Source organism: Arachis ipaensis, chromosome B06 (assembly GCF_000816755.2).
Source record: "Arachis ipaensis cultivar K30076 chromosome B06, Araip1.1, whole genome shotgun sequence".
Lineage (NCBI taxonomy): Eukaryota > Viridiplantae > Streptophyta > Magnoliopsida > Fabales > Fabaceae > Arachis > Arachis ipaensis.
Window position 1 is genome coordinate 16,459,974 of NC_029790.2, and position 14,594 is coordinate 16,474,567.

The following is a 14,594-nucleotide window of genomic DNA, read 5'->3' on the forward strand; positions in this document are numbered from 1 at the left end:
AGAATGAAGAATGATTAACCACTGTTAAAATATTTATAAAATAAACCCCTTTTTTATTTTTAAAAGAATTAATAATTAAACATTTGGCCCTTGATTTTTTTGTTTTATACATTCCTCCATCTTCCTTTAATCTGAGTTTCAAAGAGAAGTCAAGAGTTCTGCTAGGGCTTTGCCTCTCTTTTTGCTTCCCATCAACAGTCGCTCGTTCCTTGTTCCTCTCTCTCTGCGGTAGCTCGTTCTCTGATCCCCTCCCAGCGCCATGGTCTTTCTTTGATCTTCTCCATCCGCGCGGTTGCTCATTCTCCCCTGCACCGTGCTTGTTCTCTAATCCTCGAACCGCAACACGCTTCCGCCGCCGCCGCTACACTCGGGTTTACTACTTCATTGTTTTCGCCTCTCTGTTCCTCTTTTTCACTAGGGACTCTGATCTTTGTCCTTCTCCCTCCACCTCTGCCTACTCCTTTAAGGTTTCATTTTTTTATTTTTATTGTAATTTATTTTCTTTTTTATGAAAATTTAATGTTAATTTGAATGTTCTTCGTTTGCCAGAATATTGAATGTTATTTTGATTTCAAAAGAATTTGATAATAAACCAGTGAAAAGTTTTAAAACGGATTAGGAGTCCTTGATTATGCTTGAATGATTGAATTTGATTATTGTGATTTTGTTGGTAGTAACTATTTTCATTTCTAATTGAATAAGGTTCCTACTTTTTTCTTGTTTGCAGTTTAACCTCTTGTGAAAGTAGGAGAATGATTGTGTCAAAAACTAAAATACAATACATGGTGTCTTATATGAGGGAACTCCTTAGATTAGGAGTAAATTTCAGAGATTGTATCATTAGGAACTCAATGATATTTCCAATTATGCTTATTTGCTGGGTAAAATAATATAAAATAAGGATGACTGAGGAAAGAGATTTTATTGATTTTATCTCATGATGTATTTTGTGAAACTTGTTAGTTTAAACTTCAGAAATATTTAGGAGGAATTATTAAGAAGAGTATTAGGGGGATTAATCATTTTCCTATAGAATTTCCTATTGCTAATTGCTACTACTGTTGAGGACTTAAAATTACATAATTGTATGTCTTACTCAGGAGATCTTTTTATCAACATTATTAAACAATATGATATCATATTTAATGGCTTATAAAACTTGCTATTTTACATCCATGTTTTAAAATGATTTTGTTGTAATTTTTCTTTGTTGTAGTTAAACTGGTTAAGTTAGTTGTTGATAAGGGCATGACTGTATCATGTGAGAGATCGGTTTTATATCCAAAGCATGGTGAAAATCTGCACTGTTTCACAGCAATAACACCTTGTGTTGTGCTAGACATTCTTTCACCTCCTTATAGAGAAGATGAAGGAAGAAAGTATACTTATTATCATGATTATCCATATTCAACATTCTGTAAGTAACTCTTCGAACTATCACTTATATTCCATGCACCATTAAATATAGCATTGGTACTCGGTAGTAGAAATGATCTTAGAAGTTCTATAAAATCAATTTGCTCCCTTTCTTGAGTTTGAAGCCTTTGATTGAGGATTTATAAGTTTAGTTAGATTTTTAGTTTTTCCCCTTAGAAAGTTTTTATCCTTTTCAAAACTTGCAAATCACTTAAGAGAAGGGAGAAGCATTATCTGATCAGCATCTCAGTTATATTCTTTTTTAATGCTTGTTGCACTACAGCAACACAAAATGGCCCTAAGATATGCGACAGCGAAAAGGAGGAATATGCTTGGCTTGTATAGATAGGAACGCCGAACGCCTGCAGATCTTTATATGCACTCGGAAGAGTACACTGGTCCGGCTATCCAGTTTTAGGTCTGTTGCTCAGATTTAAAGGTGATTATATGATTCCTGTTGTGAATGGCGGATGATGATGTTAATGCCTGTAAAGTATTCATTTCCCATTTTGCACCTGCTGACGAGCAAAGAGGATCTATTTGTTTACAACGCATGCCATGTGAAGGTTGATTTATGCCTCTTTTGCTGGAAGCATATTTTGAACATAAGATTTTGATACATAAAATCTGTAATAGTCCTCATACTTTGATAAGCAAATCTATTTCTGTAATATTCCTTATATAGTGCATACGATGGATTGTAGGATCAATGAAATGACAATACTTTCTTATCATTTTGCAATATCTACTATTAGTATTTGTCAAAAGCAATGGAAAAAATTATCTTGAAATATCCCCTCCTAAGTTAATCCCTATTTTGGACATTTTGACCTTATATTTTGTATTTTCATGAATAATTTTATAAATAATTATGTTAAGGATCAATTTATATTTAAATCGTTTTAAAATGCTATGAAATAACTAACTTGTGTGACATTTGAAATTTCAGAATGAGTCCCCCTCCCCTCCAAACACACAATAAAAAAACAATTTGTAGTGTTTTAACTTGGTAAACAATTTCAATACCCCAAAAAGGGTGAACAATATGGCTTTGCTAAAAATGGCACAATGATAGCTTTGAATTTAAGTTACTCAATTCACTAAAGTGGTTTATGTTCATCCAAAACAACACACATTCGAATTAAATCATCACGTAAATTTATTTGAAAGTTGCACCTATAGTCTCTGCATGAAGTTACATTAAGCTACTTCTTCACATCACAATAGCAGCTTCACCAAGCTCAAGTTTCTTATTCCTGGAGTAATTATTTCAGTTCAAAACTAACACATTTAAGGGCTAAACCCATCGATTGCAGATCTCAAAACTCTAGATTTACCTTGGTCATGTTTGTTTTCTTAACTTAATCGATGATGATAATGACTCTTATAGAAATAATATTTCAAGATACATATTTGAGATAAGCACGTATTTACTCTAAGGTGATCTGAAGGCTTCACCAGCATATCGCATAGTGCATAAAGTGATAATTACAGTATAAAGAGGAGCATTTTTCTTTTTATATTTTGGGTATTGGAGAAGTGTTATTCTAGAAAGCTCACGCCACTTGCACAGAGAGTGATGGGGAAGATAGTGTATTAGTAGTTCATAAATCTATCTTTAAAGAAGAAATCAATTGAAGAAAACGTCATTGATTCAAGAGAAAGTTCAATAGGTGAACAATAATTACTTATCTACTTATTTGTTCATCAAACAATATATCAAGTAACCACAAAAATAAGTCAATGAATAAAAGAAGAATGAACAATCTACTAAAAAACACATAGTAGAAGATGATATCAATATTCAAAAAGTGAGCTCTTGATATCTTAAAATAAGTTTGCACTACAAAGTTCTTTAATGGCATCGTGTAATGCAAAATTGTTGAAACGAGCAATTTTTGAACCATTAAGCATGCTTATCCACAAACTTGTGCTATGTTTTTCTGGCATACTCCAGTCTTGTTATCTGAACACACTAGGCATTGGGCACCTCACAAATTTGTAGTTAGAGACGCTAACACTACCAATAGACTTCTTAAAAGAAATTTTTGGAGCCTGATATGATAGAATATAGAAAAATCAACTTCATAGTTGCTTATTCGAATATATAATTAGTACCGTACTGAATAAAAAATATTAGTTATTACAAATGTTATAGATATAATCAAAGAGATTCTCTTTACTATTAGAAGAAAATAAGAAAAATGTGACCTAAGACGTTAAACCCCAATATCTTGGCTATTCACTGATTGTTCAACAAAGAAAATGAAACGATACCCCACTGTACTGGAGTATTATCTGCCTTTTTCTTCAAGTAATAGTTTTTTATTTATACACAACTTCCAATGGCAAACAAACAATATGCATATCAGAATGTAGATAGAACCAATAGTGCATCTTAATGTCCTACAAGGTATTCCATAACAAAATAATGTCACAAAATAGGAGAGTGGAAGCTAATATTCTTTGAGTAGGTTTTTCAACTGCAATCACATTTGAAACTATATAAATTGGGGTGTTTGGTCGTGATAAACAAGACAATAGTAAAAAATAAACATATCAAATCTAATCATCTTTATCTGGGTCATGATGTAAAATCGCATAAGAATCATAAAAAAAAAAACAAATACAGAATCTGAGTGTTTGGTGGTTATGATCAACAGATCAAGAGAATAGCAATTGAAAAAAAAAAGACATACCAATTCATCATCAAATTGTACATCATATTCTTCATCATCATTAGGTGCATCCAACCGATACTCTTTACAAATGAATTAAGTGAAGTTAGTAAAATAAGTGACGACCACTTATACCTTAACATACATGTCTTTTACCAATTATAAAGGGAATATTGAATAACTAGTATTATTACCCTTAAAATACCTTGATGAAGCTCCTCTTATTGATTGCATTATAGCATAAGGGTACAATCACACAAGTTGAGATAACAAGATCATTATGCTTCACAAAACCAGACCAAACATCTTGTCATCATATATCATTGCTACAAGTAAAAGGGGCAGCTAGAGCAACCCCATGCCATTAAAAAATTTTGTAGTGCAAACTTATTTCAATTTTCATACAGCAGTCTGATATCAATTTATAAATTGAGACTCACTATAGTTTAACTATCTGAATTGATTCTGCAAGACTCTCCTACAGCTTGATCCATATGAGAGTTTCATTTTCCAATCTGTGTCTGCTCTACCATATCTTTACTGAACTTGAAGGTGACGGATGAGCCGTAGAACACCAAAGACAGCAAGATCTGCTTAATTAAGATCCATTCCACCTGTCAAAATCAATAAGTATATAGCAATTTCTTTTTGAAAAGGAAAAAAAAAAGAGGCAAAAGTATAATTATTTTGGATAGTTAAAATCATAAGCAACTTGCAATAGTGCAATCAATTAAAACGAATCAAAACATCAAACCAAAAAGTGAAGGTACAGATAGAGAAAGAGACAGAGAGAGATGCATTTGTAGATACTTGAGAAAAAAGGTAATTGGTAAAATGGTCATCAGAACTACATTAATAGAGATTTATATTAAAGGACGACAGTACCTTTTAGAAGTTCCTTAGATGAGGTGAGTACTGGAAGCCATGTAGGGTACGAATTCCATTTCGAAGCAGCGACGACGAGAAACAGAGTAGCAGCGACGACGCACGGTGAAGAGAGGAAACCAGCGACGGCCCAGGGCGAGCATCAGAGAACGAGCATGGCGCAGAAAGAGGATTAGAGAGCAAGCAAGCTACGGCGGAGTGGGAGGAACGTGAAACGAGCAACATTGATAGGAAGCAGAGAGGGGGAAAAAACCCTAGCAGAACTCTCTTTGAAACTCAGATTAAAAAAATAGGAAGAATGTGTAAAACAAAAAAATTAGAGGGGTAAAAATTTAATTAGCAATTCTTTTAAAAATAAAAAATGGGATTTATTTTGTAAATATTTTAACATTGGTTAATCATACTCCCTCATAAAATTGGGAGTAAGAAATCCGTGACCACTTATTAAATATGAAGACCTTTAATTTATAAAAAAAATTTATTTATTCTAATATTTTTATATTAAAAAAATTTTGACACAAAATTAAAAGAATACGAACTTATTAAGATAATTTAAAAAAAAATCACAAAACAATGATTTGCCGCCACGCGGTGAAGTGAAGAGGTACAGCGGCTTCCATCGAGTTTCTTTTTTGTTTCTTGTGTAACTTCTTATCCCGAATCTCAAGTCTCAACTACGGACCAAAGACTGCGGTATTATTATACGTAGAAATTCCACAAATACATACATACGCTCTCCTTTTCTTTTCTCCCTCCCCACTCGTAGATCTCTCTCTTCCTCTTCTCCCTTCTCGCTTCTTCTCAAACACCCAGACCCCCCCCCTCTCTCCAAACCCTATTTTTTTCATCAGGGTTTGTTCTATCTATCTTTTTTCCCCACGCGATCAAACCTAATTTCAGCATTGAAATTCATCGATTATTATTTCAATTAATAATATTTTCTCCTTTCACCTGTTGCAGGTCGATCGCTTGGTGAATTGGGGTCTCAATTGACCTTTGTTGGATTTAATTTTTCCTCTTAGAGGCTTGAGGGTTTCGGTGTTTCATCTCTATCGCAACCATGTTTACCCGAATTTTTGGTAAACCTAAACAGGAGGCCAATACTCTAACCACATTGGACAAGTTAACCGAGGTAACTCCCATTCGATTCTCCTTAGATACTCATTTTTTTTCTCCTTCTCCTAATCGGCAAATTGTGAATTGTGCATATTCGATCGATGGAACTATTATCTCTTCAAATTGCGCGTTAATTATGTTGCAATTTCGTTATGTTTTTCTCTTAATTGATAAGCAACGTTATTGTCTTGGGAATTCTGATGCAAACTATGCTAGACCTATGAAGAAACGAATTCCCGTTTATGATGGATGTTGAATATCATCAGTTAAGAGAATTTTCGACTTGTAATTTGTTTTAGAGCTTGTTTGGGCACTATTAAGTGGTTAGGAAAATTTTTTTAATGAAAATTTTTTTTAGCATGTTTGGCAAACTTTGAGTAGTAAAAGTAAAAGTTTTAGAAAAATAAAAAAAAATTTAGAAGTTACAATTTTTTTTAAGGAAAAACAACTATTTGTATTCATGAACTTTGGGAATGCTGATAAAAGTATTCAAACCCTAATTTTTTGTTGAATTTTTTATAAAATTTCCAAATTATCCCACCATTTATCTTTAACTTCAATTCCATAGCTGTTTCTTCTTCCCAAAATCGCAAACTTTCAACTTGAATTCCTCATAATCATTATCACTAGATGGATAAATTAGTAAGACTCCTGTATCTTAGTAAATATTGTTCTAGCAATTAACAATTGGTGTCTGCAGGTTTTCTTCTCAAATTAACTATTTTGTTCCTTGAATCATGTAGACCCTTGAAATGCTAGAGAAAAAGGAGAAAGTGCTCGTTAAAAAGGCAGCAGCAGAAGTTGAAAAAGCCAAAGAATTCACCAAGGCAAAGAATAAGAGGGGTATGTAGCAAAACACATTGATGCTTGTTCTATAGAATATCATTGGGAAATACAATGTCTTCTTGCTCTGTATCACTTATATTTTGTGTTGCTGATGCCATTGAGCTTATAAATGCATATTTTGGCCAAATTTTCTTATTCTTGAATATATAAACATGATGTTAATAATTATTCCATTCCTAGTTGATGGTAATAATGTTTCCATTCCTACTACTGTAATCCATGTGAACCAAATAGGATTGTGGTACCACATTGATCTTATCTATATGAATTCTTTCACCATATCCTCTTTTTTTCTTTCTTTTATCCGTGATTAGCTATGTGAAATGTGGACAATAACGAATCTTATCTTATTCACTTGACCGAGTTTTATAAAAATGATATAGACCCTGCCTAATTTAAGTGCTTGTGTTCTTTCTGTGGAAAAATTTTTTTGGAGCTTATTCATGACTCATGAGTTGATGTTACATTCATCTACTGTGAAATTGATTTTGAATTTCTTCATGCAGCGGCAATACAATGTTTGAAGAGGAAGAGGCTGTATGAGCAGCAAATAGAGCAGCTTGGAAATTTCCAGTTGCGTATTCATGACCAGGTCTGAATGAAACTGGTTAAGTCAATGATTAAACATTTCAGCTTCACTCACTCATGCTGCCAATTTTCTTGCAGATGATAATGTTAGAAGGTGCCAAGGCAACCACAGAAACAGTTGATGCGTTGAGAGTTGGAGCAGCTACTATGAAGGCTATGCAAAAAGCAACGTACGTATCACTATTTATGTTATTAAGTGTTTATTGATTTCACGCATGATATGTTTTTGTCCTCTACTTCCCGGATTATCTATGATTTGAAAAAATGACAAGTTTAGTATAAAGTCGTGATAATGTGAACATGGAGAATTATGTCATGTGATCTTATGAGCAGGATGCTCATTGTTAAATTATTGAATTGCAATATTATTCTACAGGAACATTGATGATGTTGACAAGACCATGGATGAGATCAATGAGCAGACTGAGAACATGAAACAAATTCAGGAAGCATTGTCAGCTCCAATTGGTTCAGCTGCTGATTTTGATGAGGTTATCTTTTCAAATGTTGATTTTGTTTCCATTATTTGCTTACAGGATATTTGTGCTCTCTTAATAGACTATTTTGTATAGTTATGTAATAAATAAATTTGGACAACATTTTGAATTTGCATGCCTTTTCAGGACGAATTGGAAGCAGAACTTGAAGAGCTAGAAGGTGCTGAGTTGGAAGAACAACTTCTTCAGCCTGCAACTACAGCTCCCGCAGCTCCTGTACATGTCCCAGCTGGGCGGCAACCTAATCGTCCTTTCCCTGCAAAGCCTACTGCTGAAGAAGATGAATTGGCAGCTTTGCAGGCTGAGATGGCTCTTTGAGAAGGTCCCTTTTCTCATCTGCAACTCTGTTCAAGCATATGCTATCTGTGCATTATTCTCTTTTTAAGTTTAATTAGCATTGCAATTAATAACTAAATTGGATGGTTTGTGTTTGCACGAGTTGTGTTTGATATCAGCCTTTACTCTTATGCTATACTTTTGCTTTTGCTGCTGGGTTTAATTAGCCCAAACTTTTGCAGGCACTGATATGCATGATAAGTGGCCCCTAAAGAATTTCAACCAGTGACATGGAATATTCTGCCTCTCCGTGATCATCCGTATCTGTGTAAAAATCATTGAACAGAGAATGTATATAAAGGTGACAAATATTGAAATGCCCTAAAAATATAGTTTGAGTTTGTCACCCATTTCGATGTCTTATTTTAAAAGAAGTTGAAAACCCCCACTCTTGTGTTGTTTTTGTCATCCATTGATGCAATTCGGTTAACTATTTCTTTTCGAACCCAGTCCAATTGACATTGCCATTCAGATTGATTTATATATAGGAAAATTTTCACATATACCAGCCAATTTATTGATACAGCCGTATCCCATGTACGGTTCGGTGGCTAGTAAAATTTTTGTCCTCTTGCTTGATGTGTATTGACGAAAAAATCCACAAAAGGGCAGAAAAAAGACACTAAATAAAGGGTAATAAATTTATGGCTAAATGATGATTTGTATTGGTAAGCCAGTCACATTAGAATAAATTTTGGATGGCTGAGAGCTGATGGGCTATATAAATTAAATCAGGTGTGAATGTACATGGAATTTATTGGTTTGTAAATGAGAAAATAATTAAATAATAAAGTAGGTTGAGTTATTTTTTACTAACATTGATGCATGCTAAAAAAAAAAGACAATCTTTTAAATAGTGTTCTAATACGTTATAATGACCCAAACAAATACATAGGTTATAAACAATAAATTGAGAATAATATAGTAAATTCGTTTTTTAAATGTTTTGGTCGAAACATTTAATTTCCAACAAGTTTTAATTATTAAATCAGTTACTAAACGTATTACACAAATTAATTTTCATGTTAAATTCTACAAAAAAAAATAGACAAATCAACCTTTATTGTTATTTAGAGAAATATTAGAAAGTCATAAAAATTTATTATTTTTTATCACCATTTAATTATCTGTTCAATTTTTTTAGTTTAATTTTTTTAATCTAATAACCGAACAACATACTTTTAAATATTAATGATTACGTCATGACAAAATATAATAAATTTTGATAGCTTTTTAATATTTTTTTATTATTTAATAAAGAGTAAAGTATCGCTTTTGTCTCCAACATTTGGATAAGTCTCAAAGTTGTCCCTAACGTTTCAATTGTTCTATTTAAGTCCCTAACGTTTCAAAACTGACTCAATGTTGTCCTGCCGTTAGGGATCCGTTAACAGATTTGACGGCGGGACAAAATTGAGACGATTTTGAAATGTTAGGAACTTAAATAGGACGAAAACGTTAGAGACAAAAATGATACATAGAAATAAATTTTAATTTTATCCTTCAATAATATCATTTTTTTACTATACATAGTATTCAATTATTTTTTAATCACATCTAAGTTATAAACTTGCAGAAAAGAAAAAAATAATATATATACAATAAAATATAAATTATACCTCTTGTCTCTAATGTGTCAAAATTCTTTAAAATTATAAAAAAATAAATTTATTTAAAATGAAAGTAATGTGATTAAGTATAATTTATTTAGATGTAATTAAAAAATAATTGAATACTATGCACAGTAAAAAATTAATATTAGTGAAAGATAAAATTAAATTAAAATTTACTTTTATATATTGTTTTTGTCCCTAATATTTTCGTCTTATTTAAATCTCTAACATTTCAAAATCGTCTCAATTTTGTCCCGCCGTCAATTCTGTTAACAGATCCCTAACGGCAGGACAATAATGAGTCAATTTTGAAACGATAGAGACTTAAATAGGACGATTGAAATGTTAGGGACAACTTTGGAACTTACCCCAAACATTGAGGACAAAAGCGATACTTTACTCTTTAATAAAAAAATGAACATCTATATAGACAAATAATTTAATATAAAAACTAATTTTTTTAACAAAATAAAACTTTAAAGAATGATTTGATAATTAAAATTTATTAAAAAATTAAAATAATGTTTCATAAAAATTTCCTTAAATATCGATCCAGTCAAAAGTTAATTAGCACCAACTTACTATGACCAAGACTAGTAATTTTGTTCGATCTAAGGCATGATGACGAATAATTTTACATTCTAAATAAAACCAGTTTAATAAAATTTTGTTGAATCAACGGTTATCTTTCATGTAAGGTGAATTTGCTTTATCTATGGTCATAAACATGAAAAATGTTTATTTGTTTTTGTCAATGGCAAGTTTTTTATTTTTTGTTATTAGGATCTCTTCCACCGCTAAGTGGAATAGATACATAATGAATTAATTATGATATTAATGATTTATATAAAGTATTAATTTTATGATTTGTATATATAATTCAATATAGTTATTCAAATAGAAAAAAATATGAAGTGAAATATTATGTATTTAAAAAAATATATAGGTATTTGATATTGTAATCATACAAAATTACATATTCATTTTTTGTTTTTATTTTTATATTATTTGTAATTAACAGACTTATTAATCTTCTTATATTGTGTTCGTTTTCAGGCATCATTAATAAGAGGGCTTCTTAACAATAACTTTAAAAAATTACTTTTTAATCATAACTTACAACTAAGATTTTAAAAATTGGTTTGAATTGGCTGATCGAACTGTAAATCGACAGAAAAAAAATGAATGAGTTAAATATCAAAACTAAAAAAATTCAAAAATCGTCATTTAACTGTCGAACTGGCTAGAATTAGTCGGTCGAACTGAATCATGACTCGGCCGGTTCTTAAAAACGTCGTTTTGGATGACTTAAAAAAAAAAGAAAACCTAACGCGTCAGTGCATTACCCCCTTCCCCCAACACCTCCTCATTCGTGAATGACACACTCAGAATAAGAAGCAAAGCTCAAAAATCGTCCCAAACCAAAACACTAGCTTCTTCAACGGCTCTGCTATCGCCATCCGTGGTTGTCGACACCTCCGTGGCTTCCTCCTTCCCCCAGTTCCGAACCCAGGCCCTCTCTTCTAGTTCGGCACGTTGTTCCCATCCTCTATAGCTTCTTTGTTCGAGGCTTAGAGCAGCTCGCTGTCGTATCGCGTTCGTCACGCTGGTCGCCGTCGTCTCGCTGCTCGCCATCCTGCTCTCCTTCAAAGGTTAGTGACACTGCTTTCACTTTTTCGGTTATTCTTTTTATGCTCTGTTTAGTGATTTCTGAATGTAAAATTGTGAATGGAAATCAAATCATTGATTTTGTGTTATTGAAATTATTGCTAAAAATGGATTTGTTACTCTGCTATTACTTTTTTTAATTTCTGAGTATGCTGATTTTGAATATTTTTTATAGGTTTATTGATTTCTGATTTGGGGTGATTAATTATTGCTGTTTATTAAATTTTTTTGTTGATTGTTCTTGATTCTTGGCTCTATTCTGTCTGTTGTGCTATTGGTAATAGTATTTTTTATTTCACTTATGGTTTTATGGATGATTATTTGATTGATTTATTGATTTTAATTATGGATAATAGTATTAATCAAGAAATAATTACTGATAATAATAATAATAATAATAATATGTCTGTCAATCCTCCTATTTCGAATGATGCTGCTAATCCTATTTAGTTATTTTTTTACTATCTAACTTTTAAGTTTGTATTTTGATAAGATCATATGGATTTAGTTGATGATATTTTATGTACTGTTTTAAATTTGGAAAATATTTTAAGATTTATATTAGATTATAATTATATTTTAAGATGTTTATTATTATTTTATTTTAAAACGGTTTTTTCGGTTGAACTACGGTTGGACCAATAAATTAATAAACCAATGACTAGAGTAGTTTGATGATCGGTCCGATTCTTAGAACCTTGCTTATAACCGTTGTGTTACCCTTTTTTTTTTCATTTACTTGTGTTACTCTTTTGCAGATTTTTAGCAAATTTAGGTGGTTCGACATTTAGTAATCTGGGAGTCAAATCTACTCTTCTTGTACTTACTAATTTTTTGAAAGTGCATCAAAGGTTCTTTTAATTGATTAAAATGATAAAGAAAAATTTGAAAAGTAAAAAAATAACTTTAAAAAATAAAATAACTGAAAGTAAATGAGATGACATTTAATTTAAAAAAAAGCAAGAAACTATATTCGATAAAATCGAAGGACTTTAAAATCAAATACAAAGTACAAAATCTTTTAAAAAAAATGAAAAGAACAAACTTATTGGAAAGATAAATTTGCAAGAAGATAAAGGTTACAAGAAATTTAAAGTAAATGTAAAAAACATGGAAGGAACTCTACAGAAAAAAAAAGTTCTTAGCAAACTCAAAAATTTACTGAAAATATAAGAATACGAGAGTATTTTCTGAAATAAGATTTCAATCTCTATTCCTTCCAATCTTCATCTATTTATAAGACTCTTCGACTAATTAAGTTCAAATATATTTTCAACGTGCATTAATCTTTAGGTAACCGCGCTTTGAATGATATGAATAATTATCTTCACTCATCAATCTTCTTTGATAAGATTTGTCGTTCAACCTTACCTCTCTCTTCGATGAATCCCTTTCGACGAAAGAACCTATCAAAGATACTTCTATTTGTTTTACATTTTACTAACTGTTACCCTTCTTTTTTTTTTGGTATTTAGTTACCCTTCTATTTTGTCATGGCATGTTACCTTATTTTTTTGGAAAATGCTATGTGTCCTTTAAAATTCAGCTTTCAATTAGCCTTTTAATTCAAATAATATTATTTAATTAAATTTTGATTAAAACACATTCCTAGTTTGTAGCTAAATATGTTAGTAATTAAAATTAATTCAAATTTCAAATACTAAAATTTCTCTAATTTTCTACTCACTTTATAAAGTAGTTATTTTATCATTTTTTCATTTTCTTTGTACGTTTTTTCCTCTCTCTTGTAAATTCTCTCCTTCTTCTTTCTCACGTTCTTCACAAAAATCTCCACAGAAGAATATTACAGGTAAATTTACTATTTCATATTTAATATTTTATTATTATTATTAGATGAGTCGTGCTATTTTGTTCCTATTTCGAGTGACTTGCATGCTAACTCAAACTCAAAACTTATTCATCATCATTGTCGAATGAAATTTTAATAAGATTATATCAACATTTGAATTAAACAATAAATAAATTACCAGTCTATGTATCAATATTCTTTTCTTCTTCTTCACTTTCTTTTTTCTTTCTTTCTTTTATTTTTTTTAATCTTTATCTCTAAAATGATTAGAAAAGACCACCAACATAAAATAATTAGACCGAATTAAAGATAAATAAAGGAGCAATTGTAGGTATTCGGGAGAAAAAAAAGATAACAAATAAAACTTTAATAAAGGTTTATAGTTTTCAACAATTTTTTTTATTATTAGTTGGATTTTTTTATTACTTATTTGAATATTAACGCTTTTAAAATTATTAAAATGTATGTTCATAAAAATTAATTTTTTTAATTGTAACACATCTAAAATTATTAAGTTATACAAAAAATATTTTTGAAACACATCCAAAATCATAAATCTAAAATTTAAATTTAAACATTAAAAATAAAATTAATTTTTTATATCTTATTCAATAAAAACTCATCTAATATTTTTCTTTTTTTAATAGTTAGATTTTTTAGTTACTTTTTTTAATATTAACACTTTTAAAATTATTAAAATGTATGTTCTTACAAATTTGTTTTTGTTTTCAATTGTAACACATCTAAAATTATTAATTGATACACAAAATATTTCTGAAACACATCCAAAATCATAAATCAGAAATTTAAATTTAAACGTTAAATATAAAATTAATTTTTTTATATCTTATTCGATAAAAACTCATCTAATATTTCTTATTTTTTTATTATTTGTTGGATTTTATCGTTACTTATTTGAACATTAATGCTTTTAAAATTATTAAAATATATATTTGTAAAAATTGGTTATTTTTTTAATTATTACACATCTAAAATTATTGACTTATATATAAAATATGTTTAAAATATATCCAAAACCATAAATCTAAAATTTAAATTTAACATTAAAAATAAAATTTTTTTTATATCTTATTCGATAAAAATACATCTAATATTTTTTATTTTTTATTAACGTTTTTAA

The 14,594-nt window shown here is 30.2% G+C and overlaps 1 protein-coding gene and 1 long non-coding RNA gene across 7 annotated transcripts in view; one reads left to right on the plus strand and one right to left on the minus strand.

Moving 5' to 3' along the window:
* Window positions 1-8,860, plus strand: part of LOC107645760 (vacuolar protein sorting-associated protein 32 homolog 2) — a 9,866-nt gene extending 1,006 nt beyond the window's left edge. The window contains exons 1-8 of one of the 4 annotated variants that reach the window (XM_016349861.2): window positions 5,659-5,831; window positions 5,940-6,111; window positions 6,839-6,938; window positions 7,448-7,533; window positions 7,608-7,699; window positions 7,906-8,020; window positions 8,153-8,348; window positions 8,545-8,860. In XM_016349861.2, the coding sequence (XP_016205347.1) occupies window positions 6,040-6,111; window positions 6,839-6,938; window positions 7,448-7,533; window positions 7,608-7,699; window positions 7,906-8,020; window positions 8,153-8,344 (657 nt within the window). In that variant the 5' untranslated portion in view covers window positions 5,659-5,831; window positions 5,940-6,039 and the 3' untranslated portion in view covers window positions 8,345-8,348; window positions 8,545-8,860. Of the gene's footprint in view, window positions 1-5,658; window positions 5,832-5,939; window positions 6,112-6,838; window positions 6,939-7,447; window positions 7,534-7,607; window positions 7,700-7,905; window positions 8,021-8,152; window positions 8,349-8,529 lie in introns of those variants that run through there. The other 3 variants (XM_021104125.1, XM_016349862.2, XM_021104126.1) reach the window with 3 other exon arrangements.
* Window positions 3,960-5,323, minus strand: LOC107645761. 3 transcript variants are annotated; one of them, XR_002348391.1, is made up of 3 exons: window positions 4,980-5,323; window positions 4,300-4,708; window positions 3,960-4,177 (listed from the first exon to the last, which is right to left on the minus strand). It is a non-coding gene; the product is annotated as an uncharacterized LOC107645761 (long non-coding RNA). The 3 variants fall into 3 exon arrangements; XR_002348390.1 differs by having other exon boundaries at window positions 4,289-4,708; XR_001621577.2 differs by having other exon boundaries at window positions 4,099-4,708.